Source organism: Pseudoliparis swirei, chromosome 23, assembly GCF_029220125.1.
Source record: "Pseudoliparis swirei isolate HS2019 ecotype Mariana Trench chromosome 23, NWPU_hadal_v1, whole genome shotgun sequence".
NCBI classification, from domain to species: Eukaryota; Metazoa; Chordata; class Actinopteri; order Perciformes; family Liparidae; genus Pseudoliparis; species Pseudoliparis swirei.
Window position 1 is genome coordinate 18,753,568 of NC_079410.1, and position 18,525 is coordinate 18,772,092.

General features: G+C 43.6%; 1 protein-coding gene across 1 annotated transcript in view; it reads left to right on the forward strand.

Annotated features, from left to right (window-relative positions):
* The window catches only part of ntn1b (netrin 1b), a 43,468-nt gene that overhangs the window by 13,387 nt on the left and 11,556 nt on the right, over window positions 1-18,525 (forward strand). The window contains exon 3 of the mRNA XM_056406140.1: window positions 13,344-13,532. Coding sequence (XP_056262115.1) covers window positions 13,344-13,532 — 189 coding nt within the window. The remainder of the gene's footprint in view (window positions 1-13,343; window positions 13,533-18,525) is intronic.

Genomic DNA, 18,525 nt, shown 5'->3' on the forward strand with positions numbered 1-18,525 from the left:
ACACACATCTCCATAGTTACTTTGGACGTCTCCCTTGAGCCTGATATGTAAAGTGAGAGCGACGCCCCTTTGAACCGGTCCCGTTAGATAAAGTCTATTATCTATGGAAGTGAAGTGATCAGCCGAGTCACCTGGTTTGATTGACGGCTGATGCCCCTCCCACTCGACATGTGCTGAACGCATTGCCAGCGCCGGGCGAGGTTCACCGGGTTCCTCCTCAGCTCCGTGTCCTGGAAGCCGCCTAGCAACCAGGGCAAACTTTGGGACGAACACGTTCACAATGAACGCTCAACATTTCCACGAAAAACATTCATTCGGGTCTAATTCCATAAAATTGTCCTTCTTCGGAGAAAGTGTGGTAACCCCCCCCCACACACACACACACACACACACACACACACACACACACACACACACACACACACACACACACACACACACACACACACACACACACACACACACACACACACACACTATGAATCGACCGTACTCGTGTCAGGACGTCTCCACGAGCTGAATAGAAATTGGGAAACAACGGCACACGGAATTAATAAATGGGGGTTAAATGTTTTGATGCACTCTGGGAACTCGCGGGAGAGATATCTTCTGACACGGGGATGTAGCTGGTTATGGATTGGCCCTCGGAGAGAGGGGGAAGAAAAGCACAATAAACATGCCATGAGAACGACGGCCTGTCGCCTCGTGTGATTTATAGCCGCGTGGCTTCCTGCCTCCATCTCCCTCGTCCCCTCGGAGGAGAACACACGTGCCAGAGTGTTAGGATAACCTCCCTGTTTAGAGCCTCCACACAGGTTTAGTCTGCAGGACGTCCCCTCTGACCACGAGCTCAATTATGCTGCATTCGGGTGTTCTGCAAAACAACCCGAGCCGGCCTCACAGTTGGCCATGAGAGAAGTGATTGTCAGATGTCTCCGAGTTGCGTCAACAGCCCAAACCCATAATCATCCAAATTACTCCGAAAGACACAAGGAATTACCTGTTGTTTGAGCTGGGTTCAGAAGGTAGACAAGAGAAGGAGGCGGTGCCTCTACAAACACGCGTCAGGCTCTCCTGACGTCTTTGACCACCAACTGAACCTGTGAGTGAACTTGTATTGCATTTTGAACTAGAACGGGCACTCAGTAGAGCGCATACCTTCGCATATCACAAGATTGGGCATTGAATTATGAACATTTTGGCATTAGTTGCATGCCAATTGGATAAAAATTGACCGTGCTATGGTAAAAAGAAGATTTTGACCTTTTCATGACCTTGACCTTTGACCCAATTGATCCCAAAATCTAATCAAATGGTCCCCGGATAATAACCAATCATCCCACCAAATTTCATGCGATTCGGTTTAATACTTTTTGTGTTCTGCGAATAACACGCATACAAATAAATAAATAAATAAATACATGGCGATCAAAACATAACCTTCCGCAATTTAATTTGACATTTGAACATGAAAGCAGTCGCTGTTACGCAACAGGCTGAAAACAAACGAGATTAAACGAGTTTACTGGTGCATCTCTGTGGAAAGTTACAAACATCCATGACGTGTGTGTAATGTGTGGACATGCACGGCAGCTTCTTAAAGCAGACTTCCATCTTCTAAAGCTGTACATACTAGCACCTTTCTTGTTCTTACATATTACCACCTTCTGTTCAGTGTTTTCTTTTATATTTTGTATTTTTTCTCTCTTATTGTCGTGTTATTTCTAAACGGAGAGCGCTGCAGTCGATCTCCATTGAGTCTGGATTGTTCTAGGAACAAATGGCAAATAACACTTTGAATCTTGACTCGGGTCGTTGGGTTGAGGGAACAAAACCACGCAGTTTGAGTCAGGAAAAGATCGTGGTTTAACGTTAACTTGACTAACGCGTATGAGTCACGTGATGCCAGACGGGTCAGAGTCGACACAAACTCCCGGGTGAAAGTTGTGTGTTTGTTTGACCCCTCCGCCCTCGGCGCACTGAGCTTGATTTATGCTCGTATTAAGGGGCGCCGACCCAGAGGAGGTATTCAACGAGCCGCCTCGTCAGGTCTCAGGAGCTAATGTGCATCTTTGTGCATCTTCATCAAATACATCTTTTCCGAAGTAAATAAAGATTTGTTAGCGAGCAAGAAATCCAAACAGTGCTAGCTAAATGTAACGGGTAATCAATTAAAATAGCAAAGAGTTTTGATTTGTTTTTTTGTTGCAGTCGTTCAACAAAGTTAAAGAAAAAGGGAAAATGTTGGCATAAAGTTATGGTAGTAAGAAGAAAAAATGTACGTCTGAAAAAGAAAGATTGAACATTTTAAACTTGTCTGTCTATGCAGTCCACTTTAAAACGTACAGTACCCCCCCCCCCCACCCACCCACACACACACACACACACACACACACACACAATCTGCTTAGTGAGCTTAATGAGCGCGGACCTTTCCATCACCTCTCCCATAAACTGGGAGGAAGGAAAGGAGGAGAAGCTGCAGTCGGCCCGCGTCCACGGGGGAGCGCTGACAACACACACACACACACACACACACACACACAAACACACACACACACAAACACACTTCACGCCAGGAGCTAATACGCTTTTATGAGATTATTACTCAAGAGAATATTTTAACAAAAGTCACAGCAGGCATGTGCTGACACACACACACACACACACACACACACACAAACACACACACACAGGAAGGAGGAAGTATTCCCCAGTCGACGCCCCGACGCTCTTGCCAGCCGGCGACAGCAGGATGCTCCTCCACCAATCCATCAGCTTTACGCTTTAATTGGACATTTTTAAGTCCAGTCCCGTTTCCTCCAGCGGCTCCGGAAGCAAACCGCACGTTTGATTTTAAAAAAAAGACTGAATTCAAGATATCGTGACCTCCGATGTGTGGCGGATCAGGTGTAAGAGGCCCGGATATCTGAAACAGGAGAAAGGGAAAGCCGACACTAACATCCATTGCTCCGCTTCTTTCCCCTTCTCTTTGTGTTCCCCCTTTTTGTCCCGCTTGCTGCCATTTCTTCCCTTTTTCTAATGGCGCCGCCGCTTTAATTGGCGAGTTCAGGGCGCACAAAGACAAGACGAATGGCCGATAGAAACCGGGTGACACGCAACAAAGATCCCTGGCGAGATTGTTGCAATTACACGGCGTTGCGTTCCAGCAAAGTGACCCGGCGGTCTACGCCCACTCCCCCCCCCCCCCACCGCCGCCCCCCTCCGCTGGACCGCTCCCAAACCCGGCAACGGGGAGGACAAACGGGCCATTACGCATTATTATTCATAAGAGAGAGAGGCGTGTTATCGCTGGCAGCGCGCCGCGGCGGCTGTTTAGAAAGCCGAGGGGAGAACTCTGGTCATCGCTTGATTGCGCAATTACACCATGTTGATGCTCGGGAGCGCCGGCTCTCCTTTCTTGTGTGCCGAGCAGGTCACGGTTCACATTAGTCCGGGCTCACACCCTCGCATAGGGGATGTGACATGTTTCACAATCGCATATAAAAGGACACGGGCGGCTACATTGTGGTGTTGTGAGGCCCGTGTGGATCATTAACGGCCGCCGGAGACAACTGCTCTGGAATTAGCTCGTCGTCACACGCACGCTCGTTATTACCGGCTAATCATCTTTCAATTACGCCGCTAATGGTGCGTCGCGGGAGCTGATGTCACATCGCGTCACCTAACGACGACGTACAGCACGCCGAGCCGGAGGGCCAGCGTGACCACCCTCCCTCCCCCTGCAGCCCCATGTTACCTTTATTTAATCCTATTTTATCCCTGAATCCTGCTTCTTATTTCATTTGATGTAAAAAACACTTTGAACTGTATTTTCTCGATCAAAAAATGACACAGAACAGCCAAATGCTTTTCTCCCCACACACACACACACACCTGGTAGCCCACACACAAAAGTTGCCCACACACAAGCGGGGGGTGTGGGGGGGGGGGAGGTTAGGGGGGGCTGATTGCTTGGCTAATTGATCCCCGCCAGAGATCACAGGGGCTGAGCTCGTAAAAACGCCTCCCGATGACATCACCGCACGCTGAGGCGCCGCGAGTCAGGAGGAGAGACTTGTTCCCACACTGAGGGAGGTGGTCTGCAGAGACAGGGGAGACACACACACACACACACACACACACACACACACACACACACACCTACACACACACACACACACACACACGTTGGCTGCATGGCGCTCGCGGGACCGCCTGAAAGGGCGATCCTGACCAAAATGTTGACTATTCCTAAAATGCTCGGGGAAATTCCTGGGAGGTCACAGGTCAAACTTGTCCACAGGTATTTTGTGTGTTTCTCAAGGACAACAACAGGAGAGCTTGAACTCAAGAGCGTCTCTTTGAAGAGATCTCACTGAGCAGCAGAGCACCTACAGCTCAGGACGCAGCAGACTAAATCTTTTGGGTTCGAGTGCATTTTCCTCCTCCAATTACGTGACAAATGTAATTGCTACCTGGATTATGTCCAGCGGGAAGGTTTTTTTGTTGAGTGCACAGGGTTCACATCCACACTCCTGTCTGTGGTGAATCACTTTGCCTCAGGGAAAGAAATGGTAGAAATACGATAATTTCTGGTCAAAACAACCATGAATTAAGTTTATTCCTGAACTCGCGCTCAGGCTGGACAAACGTGGTGACCAGCAGGTTAGTATTTTTTCCCATAGACGTAGGAACGTGCTCAGACCTGGGTGAAGCAGAAGGCCGAGATGGCTTGAGATAGCCTTTTCATCTCGAGGATAACTCAATTCACGAGCTCAGCTTTGGCACTTTTCATCTCTTATCTGGTCTCGGGGCACAAAGTGCACTCTTATGTGGTTTGGCAGCTCCTCAGAGGTGAAAGGTGAGCTGAGTGATGGCTCATTATGTCTCTCCATGCGCTGGTACGGCAGCAGAGGAGACACGCCTTCCCCACAGGGGAGCGGAGGTGTTGGCCATGATGGCATCATGAGATGGATAGCATCTGTCCCCGTGCAACCAGCCAGACGCAGCTAAACGGCTCCGTTAGCCTTTGCCCTTCACGTCAGTTCTGACGGGGACAGCTGTCATGATGATGTCAGAATAAAATACAAATGAAATACAAATAATCACCGTCATGTCACCTTCTGAAGAATGTTTTTGAAGGTTGTGATTACAGTTTATTGCCTCTGGTCCATTGTAGGCAAACATTGGCAAAAATTGCATCGCCGTCATGCTTGCCATATACGTATATATACATATATATATAATTTTTTAAAGAAAATATATATTAAATGTGTTAAGAATATATATATATATATAAATGTATGTACATATATATGTATATATCTATTTTTGTTTTATATATTTAAAAGATATATTATTTTTATTTATATAAATATATATATATGTATTTATATATACTCATATACATATATTTTCTTTTTTATATATATATACAAATAAATATATATGCATTTATATATATACATAAAAATATATATACATTTTTGAAATATATATATATATACGTATATACATATATATCTTCTTTTTTATATATATATATTTTTTAAACATATTTAAAATATATATATATATGTATATATATATATACACAAACACAGTTAGCACTATTAGCTTTGACCCGCCGGCTGGAGCGTATCCATGTTTGCGATGCAAATAAAATACTATATCATGCAACTTTATAGCACAAGCTTTAGATAATTTGACATTTTGCTCTTCTACATAAAAATACTTCAGTCAATTTTTGAAGCTCCTCCTAGCGGCTAAACGAGACGCCATCACGCCTTTAGCTTTGCGGCGGTGGCTTGAAGTCCTGCTAGCGCGGTGTAGCTCGTTGATAGCCTTTAGTGTTTGCTTCTTACTTCAAATGATTGTATTCACACTTAGATAAGTACCATAAACCTGTGTTTGCCACAGAGTTATTGATTGCAATAACCGCCCCCCCCCAAAAAAGCAGCATGGTCGTTCTCATACCTTGCATCTGTTCTGGTCCTCAGTAATCTATGAACTCAAGATGTGACCGCAGCAAAGTGATTTTCACTTTTACCTTCAGCCAGGAATAAGTAAACCAATATTTGACATCGCAGAAGAAATCTGAAATACATTGACGGGGATGAAGTGAAATAACCGCCGTTGCAGCCAACTGCCATGTCTCCTCTAACTCGATCAGAGAGGTGGGTCTTTAGTTCTCTCCCATACAGGCTCACATCGTCCTGATGCTTTGTTTGTTGAGCGTCGCCAAGGTTACGCGGCTGTTCTTGACGAGGCGGTCCCATTTCAAAAGGCCGTTGTCTGTTCTGTGCGAGATAGAAATCTCAGCGAGCTCCAATGGTTGACCTCCCACCATTGACGTCATTGTTTTTGTCTCGAGGGAAATCCTCGAGAGTAGTCGGGGAAACTTGTGAAAGGATTCATCACCTGGAGAGCTCCTTTGTTGTTGTTGTTGTTGTTGTTGTTGTCCTCGCACTCGTCATAATCTCAGCTGCTGCAGGGGCGTGCGGTCGAAATAATCATCGTGGGGAAAACGTGCGTCCGCTTGAAGTCGTTGGCGTTCCCTTTGTGTGCGTTGGCGAGGACGTCCACGGATGGCGTGCGGCAGAAAAAATAATAACGATGAGTCTCAGAGCAGCCTCTTGTTTTTTTTTCTAGCCGTGGCATCTGATACCATGCTCCATAAAACTCACTGACTCATTGAAGCTGTGCAGCAGAAACCATGTGATTTACATCCAGTTTACCAGGATTGCAATGATATATTTATGACATCTATTTCACGGGATTATGATGTGAACAGTGAGTCTCCGCGATGTACTTATAATCCCACCGAGGAACCGCTTCCAGAGAATAAACCAGAGTAACCGATTTAATCATGAACCGATCAGCGGGGCGCAGGGTCCTGGTTCTGAGCAAAAGATTTAGCCGTGACTTCATCATCAAAGCTGCGTTACGATTCTCTTGTTTGGCTCACACTAAAAGTCTCAAAATGTAGTTCATATCGGGCAGGGCTGTCCGACTCATTCTCACCATGGGCCACCTCAGCATCATGGCTGCCCTCTTAAAGGGCCGGTTGTAACTGTATAAACTAGTAATTAACTCTCTCTTTGCATTTGATTATTGTTTTTTTGAATGCCAGGAACATTTCTCTAATATTATCACATAAATCCATTTAATTCAAAACCTTCAAAATAAAAGCACAGGATATGTTTCAGAAATTTCTTCCAAGAATAGGTGATCATATGTCTTTCAAGCCGTCAGGGGCCACATAAAATAACGTGGTGGGCCGGATTCGGGCCGCGGGCCTTGTGTTTGACACCTGTGATATAGGGGATGGACTTAAATACACTGTTTACCTTTTTAAGTTGATTTTAGGAAACCGATTGCACTGAAAGAGGGAACGATATGACCATATACATACAGCTATTTGTCCTAAATGTTCTGTACTTTATCTTTTTGTTAAATTTGCTTTCAAGTTGTTTTGACTGCAAATCGTAAAATGTTACCAACTTAAAAATGGCGACTGACATTTTCATTTTCTTGCTCTTCCTATGATCAACAGCTTCAGGAAAACAAATTAGTGTGACCTGACTGAACCGTTGTTTATTCAGTAGAGATTAACTGGTTACCTGAGATAAATAAAATTCCTTTTTTGTTTCAATAAAATTCCGTTCTGAGCATTTTTTAAAACAAAGTGAAACAAATCCACTTTTAAGACTTAGAAATATTATTTGTAAAAGTCCAATCACAACCCAAATCGCTTCAGCGTGGTTTTTAATGTCATGCATGACGACGTTCCAGTTGGACCCCGGCGCTTGATGTCACACGGCATTTGGACATTTATTTTCCCTTTTTAAAACAAAGTAGAATCCACGTCCACATTCAGCCAAATTAAACAAGTATTTTTCTTGGAATGTTTCTCCAGAATAACAAATATCCTTGACTGACAGAAGAAAATATAGTAAAATAATTTTTTGAAAGAGAAGCGTTGTTTACCATTAATCACCTTTGCATTATTTTTGGGGGAAAAAATATATTTTAATAACGATGATAAAATGCAATATATATCCGCAGCAATCCAAACAGATGTTAGAGATGTCTTGTCATATTATGACCAGCTCAAGTTACTTATGACACTACAAAGCATTGAAAAGCACCAGGTATGGGGAATATAAATAAAGAAACACCCCTTTCAAAATGCCAGAACACTGTATTTACTTTCCAGTTAACGTTCCATTTGTATCCTTAAAAAACCCTTTAAAGCCAAGCTGTGATCTAAAGCTTGAATTACATAATGAAAACAATACGGACCCACTTCATGATATTAGTGAAACCTTTTGACGCTCATCACCCACATGCATGCAGTGCAGGTGTTACGCAAGCGTTGTGTAATCTCCATCGACGTGTAGCAGCACACACGCACCGCCTCCAACACGGGAACCTGTCAGGGAGACGTTCACACCGAGGATTCAACCACGGAACCAACTGTCGTGGTTAAAACATGTCTCCGTAATCTGTTACGGCCCGAGTGTTGTCTCTGTGCTCCGATCGCAGCCTCGCGGTTTGAGCGACTGTACCGACAGCGGCCGGGAAATATCTTCTGCTTTCTAATGACCACATTTCATCAGGTTATTATTTCCATGCGTAGCGACGGCTTGAAACATTCAAAATAAAAGCACAGGATATTTTTCCGAAATTTCTTCCAAGAAAAGGTGATCATATGTCTTTCAAGCCGTCAGGGGCCACATAAAATAACGTGGTGGGCCGGATTTGGGCCGCGGGCCTTGTGTTTGACACCTGTGATATAGGGGCTGGACTTAAATACACTGTTTAACCTTTTAAGTTGATTTTAGGAAATCGATTGCACTGAAAGAGGAAACGATATGACCATATACATACAGCTATTAGTCCTAAGTTTTGTTTACTTTATCTACTTGTTAAATTTGCGGTGTTTGATCTGGCGCGCGCCGTCGCCTCGTGGTTTGAGCGACTGTACCGACAGCGGGAAATATCTCCTGCTTTCTAATAACCACATTTCATCAGGTTATTATTTCCATGCGTACCGACGGTTGATTGAAGTGTGCAGACGGAGCGGGGAGAAGAAGAGGTAGGAAAAAAAAGATACCGCCTCCACCGAGCCGTGGGATGCGTAATTTCCATCCAATATGCACACCCACTGCGAGCGCTTCCTCCACCGAGCCTGATAGATGGCACTTGAACATAAATAGATTGAAATAGCAACGCTGCAAGTGGGCCCTTGAAACCAAATGAAAGCAGGCCCAGCAGAGACGCCTCTGGGTGTCCAGTGCAGAATCACAGAGAACCGACGATTTGCATGAACAACTCTTTTTATAAACTCACTTTTCGCCATGATAGTTTTTTTCAATTCAATTCAGTTTATTTTATATCGCCCAATATCACAAAGTAAAAAATTTCCTCAGAGGGCTTTACAATCTGTACACATACGACCTCCCTGACCTTTGACCTCACATCGGATCAGGAGAAACTCTCCAAAAATATAATGTGATGTTGCGCGTTCGTGAAGAACCGAACGGAGAGCTTCTCCTTCAGACCTGTGGCTGCGAGGGTGAAGACGACTTCATCAAGAAATAAGTTATAATTGTTAATAGTTGTTTAAAAAAAGTAATAACCACAAAGAAATAAGAATACAAATGAATATGATTATCTGATTTATGTTTTCTTTTAGTTTTTTGTTCACTTTGAATCTGTACACTACTGCCTAAAGGTCTTATTATTGCCATTTTTATGACAATTGCTCATATCCTGTAAGTATATTTATTATTTTTGAACAACGGTTAAATGTTATCTCACAAGTTTCAAAATGTGCCCCCAATTACTTTTTAAATGCCCCTGGATTTTAGTCAGTGGGGGCAAAAATTGCACCCTAAAGAATATGTAAATTTCCCACCCTGCATTATATGAAAATCACACATATTACATGCTGTAATCACTCCACAGCATTCTATGATTTCTTAAGTGTGAGTTACACAGAAAGGACTTAACATTCGATAAATGGTTGAAACCATGGCTGTGTGAAGGAGATCTGGAGATCATATTCAAAGATGGCGTCCCATTCGCCCCGATGAGAGTTACGCTGGTCAAAGTCTCCGAAGGTTCCCTCACACTTTCTAGATGTATTTCTACGACGCTTGTCCTGAATATCACAATAAAAGAGTCGTTTGGGGATTTTTGAGATGCTCTTTTTACAATTAATGTGGAGTTGCAAAAAACAAACAAAGAAGTACTTGAAATACTTTAAAGATCAATTTAAATGAACATTGTTATGTTTTAAAGAGGTATACGAGGTCATCACCGTGTGTGCGACTGAAAAAAAAGGCTCTTAATCCATCACTTATACATATCTCAATATCTTATCACCGCTCGAGCTGTTGCAGCGGGGATGTGTGGATGAGATAGCGCAGCGCTCATTAAAAGGGCCCGGGGACAGCTGCGGAGATAACGCTTATTAATCTCATGACGCCCTCGCACACGTATTTTTACCTTTTAAAGTGACCAGTCGCCAAAGAGGCGTATTCAGATCAATTCGCGGGAGAGAATCCCGGACTTCGAGGAAAAGAGATAAGTGATCATGTCCAGACAGTTTTTTTGTTTTTTGTATCTGGCTGGTTCTTAAAAAGTAATTGTGTTCTCCGAAGTCACCGCTGCAGCGTTACAAAAAACACACTTGTGTCTCAATATTTTGGAAGATGAAAGTATACGGCGTCGGCTTTCTTCAGCACCGAAACGCTGAGAGCATTCCATTTCCTATTCATGAAGAGAAAAAAAAGCCCCTTCGCATTTTCCCTCACACTTCCTTTAAGTGGAGATAACATCTGGGATAAGAAAGCAGTAAAGAGTAAGAGGGGAAGGGAGGAGGGAGTGTGTGTGTGTGTGTGTGTGTGTGTGTGTGTGTGTGTGTGTGAGTTCCTCAAAGCTTGGTGTAGTGTGTTGGATCAGCCCTGGGGAGAGTAGTGTGGTAGATAAGCCTGTGACAGCTGCCAAACACCTCTGTGTGTGTGTGTGTGTGTGTGTGTGTGTGTGTGTGTGTGGGCCCCCCATTCAGAAAGAGTCTTTCTGAATCCCAACCACCTGCCAGCTCTGCTCCCTTATGGCAGGTGTGAGTTGGTTTGTACGCGATTCAGACCACTGATGAACGCAGAGCATATGTGGCGGTCTTATCGCCAGCATCTCGCCATAATAACATTAAGACGGGCGCATTGATGGAGAGATTACCAACATGTGAGGGACTGTGCGGCGCGCTCATGTGAATGGTACGTGCCGAATAAAGGAAGCAACAGAAAAAGGTGAAAATCACTTACGGAAGAGAGTAGACAATAATAAGGCCTATTATTGAAGATTAAATAATAATAAGTAACAAATCACTCATATTTCTTGGAGTATTTCATTATAGTTATATCATTTGAAAATGGCTTCCTCAATAATTTTTCTTTTATGTATACATCACTTTTTGTAATGTTGTATTGTCACTTTCGCTCAATCACGTGTCCCCTGTCTCATCTATCGTAAGCTCTACAAGTATTCCCAGATTTAGTCAGTAATTCTGAATCAACCAACTAGAAGCTGCTGCTCTAAATAAACACAAACATCTGTTTTTATTTATGTAGCTCAGCTAGTTCCCACATGTTAACCGGAGCCCCAACAATGTAAAAGTAACTCTGAATTAACTCTCTAGCCGCGGCTGATGTACTCATTTTATATTTCTTTAGCTTAACAAGTGAGGGGGAGGTAATAACGGCTGCAGCTAACGTTAGCCAACACTGCTACCCCCGAGTAAATACTGCTAACACAGAGACAACACTGCTAACACCGCTAACACTGAGCTAACACTGCTAACGCCAAGGTTACATTGCTAACACAGAGCAAATACTGCAAACACAGAGAAAATACTGCCAACACTGAGCTAACATTGCAAACACCGAGCTAACACTGAGCTAATACTGCTAACACAGAGCTAACACTGTTAACACTGAGCTAACACTGCAAACACCAAGCTAACACTGAGCTAATACTGCTAACACAGAGCTAACACTGTTAACACTGAGCTAATATTGCAAACACCGAGCTAACACTGAGCTAACAGTGCTAACACCGAGCTAAAACTGCTAACACCGAGCTAAAACTGCGAACACTGCCGCGTCACTCTTATGCTGAATAATACTCTCACAACCGAGCCTGTTTAGCCAGCCAGGCAGGTAAGATAAATAAAGGGAGAGGTGTTAAATTCCAGCGGCTGATAGTTTATTCATAATTACTTTGACATTGCTGTTGCTCTCGCTAACAGGAGCTACATTTGGGAGCAGACGTTGAGCTCGCTAGCTTAAGAGAGGGCCGAAAGGTTAGAGGAGTTATGAAAACACTGTCAAAAAAAATGTCAGGATATAATTTTGAAAAAACTGTTTATAATTACATAAAATTAACTTTAAAAAACTCTAACTTTCAAAAACGAAATGTTGAAATGACGTATTCTTGAAAAAGTCCAATTAAGTATTTTATATTTCATTTTAATGTATGTAATATTGACCACTGGGGTTCCATAAGTGAGAGCCATAAATCGTGGCAGTGCATCAGCGCGTGATAAATATGAATTGTGGGGTCAGTATTAACGAGTGAAAATAGCAATGACAATAAATAAAAAGCCTCTCAGATGTGTGTGAGAGCGGAAGAACGTTTTCCTGCCTGACATCACCGGGGTTCAGAGGTTAAATTCCCAAGCAGGTGGCCAAGCGAAAGAGAGCCTGAAACAGGGCGTTTCTTTTCGAGGCGTCATTATTCTCAAGCCAAACCGAAGCAGGCCGCGCCACGGCATCTGCTTTCATAACCTGTTGTGTAAAAAATGACAAACTCAAACCAGAAGATTGAAACTTTGTGGTGTCAAGTAAATATATTCTCTCAGGATCTCAGCCGCCTGCGTTTGGCTCTGGACCACAATTGAAAATTGGAGGGTCTGTAAACATTGTGTGTGAAGTGCATTGCTGTCAGAAAACAAGCTCATGTTTCCAAAATGTCAGCTTTTCAGGAGCTAAGAAAAACAGCAGGGTTTTGAGCCTCCATGACACGGCGTCAGGTTTAAAGTTTGGAGTTTCTCAACAGACCGTAGAAGCCGTGCCGCCGGAGGGAACTCCATGAGCATCAGCTAAACTGAAGTTACGTGGTTTTCAAATAGTGCCACTTGGGATCGTTTCAACTCGAGAACGGAGCATTTTATTTCACTTAGAAGGCCTCATGGCTCGCTGACCTCCAAAATGTCATGTCAGAGTTTCTCAGCGTCTCTCTCTCTCTCTCTCTCTCTCTCCCTCCCTACTCAGTGTGCCACTGCAACCTGCACGCCCGCCGCTGCCGCTTCAACATGGAGCTGTACAAGCTGTCAGGCCGGAGGAGTGGCGGCGTCTGTCTCAACTGCCGTCACAACACGGCCGGACGCCACTGCCATTACTGCAAGGAGGGTTACTACAGGGACATGACCAAGTCCATCTCTCACCGCAGGGCTTGCAAAGGTAACAGGAAACAGGATGTGCCAAAGGTTACGACGTAGTCGGCTGTATTGACCTCCCTCTAAGGGTTATGTTGTGTTTTGTAAACACGCTTTTTTTTACCAATGCTCTGTTAAACGTACGGGATGAATTACAAGCAGATCAACTAAAGAACGATTAGAAAACTAACTTTGTTGTTTCTTCTTTCCTCTCCCGTAATATGGAGGACTTAAAATATCTTAAGTATAAATAAATAAATAAATGCATGAATAAATATAGGAATAAATAAATAGATGCTTAAATAAATGTATAAATAAAGGAATGAATAAATAAATGCTTAAATAAATGTATAAATAAATGTCTAAATATAAGAATAAATGCTCAAATAAATGTATGAATAAAAGAAATTAATACAGGAATAAATAAATATAAGTTATAAACAGGACATCATTAAATAAATCTATTTTATGTGTCCTTACATGCAAATGAGCTGGGGCGGTCTGCATTTCTTTATTTATACTTAAGACATTTTAAGTCCTTCATAATGTAAGTCATGCCAGTCATTCAGGTTTATATCACGTCCCGTTGATTACGACCTGACTTCAAAATTGAGAACCATAGAACTACATTTAACTGCTTATTTGTTCAAACTAGCAGCACCTCGATCAGCTAAACTTTACTTTGATAAATTCTGCCGATCGTACTTGTGTACTTTCACTTAAGGAAAGACTGAGATTAAGATTAAGCACCAGATACCTTTAAAAAATGAAATTTTACTGCAGCAATGCTCAACACACTGCACTGACCAGTCCTGGTTCTGGTTCTCCCGGGCCTTCGTATTGCTCATTACTTTGAGACTGCTTCATAACAAGTTAAAAGTTCCTCACAGTAACTGTAAGCAGGATTTTCTCATCGCGGTGACGGCGTATTACTGAAGTAAAGGATCTGTGTACTTTATCCACCGCTGTCTGCTTCACACTTCAGGAATTAAAAGGCATTCTTTGAAAAAGTAGTGGAGAAAAGCTCCCACCTGTCCCGATGTCAGTGAGCTGACCTGTGGAGCTCCCGGGCTGCTTGGGCTCCTCGGTGGATCCCCGACAAGACAACCATAACAAACAGAGCGGAGATGTGAGCTGATCGCTAATCGGCCCGCTCCCCTATTCATACTTACAACACGTAGGCACAGAAACAACAACACACACAGGTGTGAGCACATACGTCAGATTCGAGACCAAAGCCGCCAAGGATTAATGTGCAGGGAGACAAAAGCTGGGGCTCCTTCTGTCTCGCAGCACCTCGGGGAGTAAAGACAGAATCCGAGGCCCTGAGCAAACAACCTGCGCTGTCACTCAGTCCCTCCGGCTGTACGCTCACCGGCTAAATATTCCAGGGATGCACAAAATACTTGCACATATCTGTGCCTGTCTCTGACTTTGAGACGAGGGGGGGGGAGCATCAATGCTGGGGTTTCTGGAGGGAATTTTTTTTTTTTTAAATGCTACTTATCTGCATGCCATTGTACATTTACACCACACTCCTTCACCAAGTCCTAATGACCAATCAGTAAATTTGGGCAGATGTTAAAAATCTGCGGTCCTGAGCCATGCTCCGGGGGCTATAGTGGGCTGGTGAGAGGGTCTTGGGACGCCTATCCTCCTGCGCCCCCCCCCCTCGGTACACCACTGGCTATTTAAAACAGAGATTCTACTGCATTCCGCAACAGCCCTCCCCATCTTTATGGGGTCAGATCAGTCTCAAATACAAACACACAAATTCACAAATGCACACAGAACAATTCACAAATAAATTCCAATGCACACGTAAATAAATTACAATTCATGTAAATATAAAGAAAAAATCAGAAATATATTGATGCATTTCAATGTGGATTTGTCTATTTGTTTGTGGATTTCTAGGTATTTATTTGTGGATCGCTGCATTTGTCCACAGATTTTTGAGATTCTGCTGCCGTGGCTCAACTTATAAATGCATTTTAAACATAGAACTATCTGTAGCCAATCATTGAGACAGATCTGACCCCATATGCTCCCCATCTTTATGGGGTCATATCAGCCTCAATTGCAGATGCATTCAGAGAGACTCACAAATGCAAACAGAAACATTCACAAATACGCAAAGTGATACGATTTATATAAATACAAAGGAAAAATCACAAATATATTGATGCATTTATATGTGCATTTGTCTATTTGTTTGTGGATCGCAACACATTTGCACACGGAACAATTCATAAACATATATTCGATTTACAAATACACGCAGAAGGATTCATAAATCTTTATCCACCTTGCTTTGTGTGAAAGGAATTTTTAAAAAACCTCGAACAACAGGGCCTCCTAAAAGCCCTTTTTTCAGATTATATGTATTTTTTTTTCACCGCTAAAATCAATTTGTGATGGATCGTCTGCACGGCCACAAAAAAAAAGAGAAGCACAAATAAAAAGATGAATGTTTCTCCGCTGCCAGCTGAAACCGTCTCACAAGTTGCGTTCGGGGAGTATTTGGGTTCAGGGGACACGGCGCTGGGAGCAGGTGTGAGTCACAGAGGTTATCACTTCTCCTGATGCTGTAGATCTCTAAAGTCCTTCCAAGAGCTCAGGCCCCCCCCCCCCCCCCCAGCGTGCAGCCCGGCGCTCGGGGATCGAACCTAAGAGCCTGATTGGCGCCCTCCTCCTCCTCCTCCTCCTCCTCTGGGGACGGAACCAGGGCAGCGAGAGTGATCAGTTAAGAAACCACAGTATTTATTGTTAAAATCAGCCAACCATCCCACCCTGCTGTTGTTGGACAGGAAACACAGCGCTGCTGCGCCTGCAGAGCCGGGAGGAAGTCTGTTCCATTCCCCCCCCCGTTCCTCAACCATTTGCTTAATAGTCGGGGAGCTTTTTAGCGGAAAAAGGAAAGAAAGAAGAAAAAAAAGCAGCCTGTGCACCTACGTCTCCAGTGGCAGGGTGGAATGCCTCATGCTTTATTTCCCAGATTAACAACTTCACCCCTCATCAAGCGCAGTGTAAACACGGCTCTTGGAGAAAGCGGATGGTGCCCCCCCACCCCCCCCCCTCGTACATTTGGCAGCATAAGCCTTTAACTAGGCGCAGCGAGAGTCCACAGGGACGAAGCTGGTACATGGTCCACTGCACAGCCCCCCCCCCCCTCTCCTCCCACTGCAGGTTGAAATCAATTAATCTATCCACGTCTGTAGCTCCCCCTGTGAAGGAAGTGAGGCGGTGGTTCTGGACATTTGAGATGGAAGTGGAACGAAATACAAAATAATGGATTCACACACCAGCACCTTTTAGAGCTAAACTGAGTCACTGATGTCGATGTGATTCTGAGTGACGCGTTCTCACATCTGGAACAGGACGTTTCCATCTCAACGCGCTCACTCGGTGAGTCAGATGAGAAGAGTGTCCCGTGAGTGGGCTCAATGTTTACACACATTTCTACTAATGCTTTAAGAAAACACGACAAAGTTTGATTTTAGGATTAAATTGTTCGTCATCCACGCTGATGTATTATTTGTAAAAGCTGAATGTGGATGAACATGCCCAGGCAAACAAGAGTTTATTTTTCAGATTTTTATTCCACTGATTTTTGGGAGATAACGAGCCAAAAGAAATCTTTGATGGTAGAAACCGTCTCCGTCTCTGTGATGTCATCGCTCATTGGTTTATTGTTAGCCGATGGCTATTTCATTGCTTTCCATTAAAAAGCCCTTCCTCATTTTATGCAAGAAACACGCTTGTGTCGGAGTCTCACAGGAAATTGACTGGATGCGTAAAAAAATATAATAATAAAAAGTCACTTATTTTTATTCAACAAATACACTTGGAAGACGCTGTAAATCAAGTAGAAAAACAAAGATGTTAGAGCTTAAAAAAAATAAAAAAAGATTGAATAAGCAGCTCTATTAATTCCAACTAAAAGCAACTAGAAACTCCTCTGCTGGACCACTTCAAGCAGATTTGAAATGACTCTGCTGGTACATAGAACACATGCAAGCTAATACGGAGGCTGGGCCTCCACTTCAAACACGGGCTTTATGGTAAATGTTTGGCAGCGCGCACACCCGCACAGAACTAATTTCTCACATTTAAACGTGCGATCCTCCCAACCAGCAGCTCAAACAGACTTTGAAGTGCGTTCCCTCTGCTTCACTATTGGGAAACATTATTCACATCGTATTTGCAAGGAGCCCTTTGCCAAAAAAAAGGTCCACATTGGAAACTCGATCTGAAGAGCACACACACGGCGTGATCACGGCGGTGCCGAGGACACAAAGCCCGCTCTCAAGAAAAGCTCAAACACACACGCACCCCCGATGGGTAGAGCGATACGGCGAGGGTGAAATAAGACGATTAATCAAGCTGTTTGCTGTTCCAGAGCAGAGACCTACCGGGGAATCCCGTGGTCATGATGGCTGGAGGGGAGGCAGTGTAATTGTATTGAGGATTTTGTGCTGGTGCGGGGCCCGGTTCCCCATCGGTGACGGTCTGGAAGGAAAGCTCTAATGCACAAGTGTCAAACACAAGGCCCGCGGGCCGAATCTGGCCCTCCTACATCATTTTATGTGGCCCCCTGGCAGCTTGAAAGACGTATGATCACCTTTTCTTAAAGAAATGTAAGAAAAATATCCCACGCTTTTATTTCGAAAGTTTCTAATTAAATGGATTCATATTATAAAATTAGAGAAATGTTCTAATGTACAATATTTCTACACTCAAATAAACAATAATCAAATGTAAAGTGAGTTATTTAACAATATGTTTGAGTAATTTAGACGTTTATATGTTTCAGTTACACCGGCCCTTTAAGAGGCCTTTATGAGTTCGACACCCCTGCTGTAATGTGAGCAGTTTCTGTGTGTTGACTTATTATTGAATGGAATATGTGCAGAGTCGGCAGAGGGGCGGGGCACAGACACGCTGTAGACATTTGATCGACGATTTTTCGAGGGCGCTGGTTTTGTAAATTCGGGTTCAATCCCAGCTTGATGTTC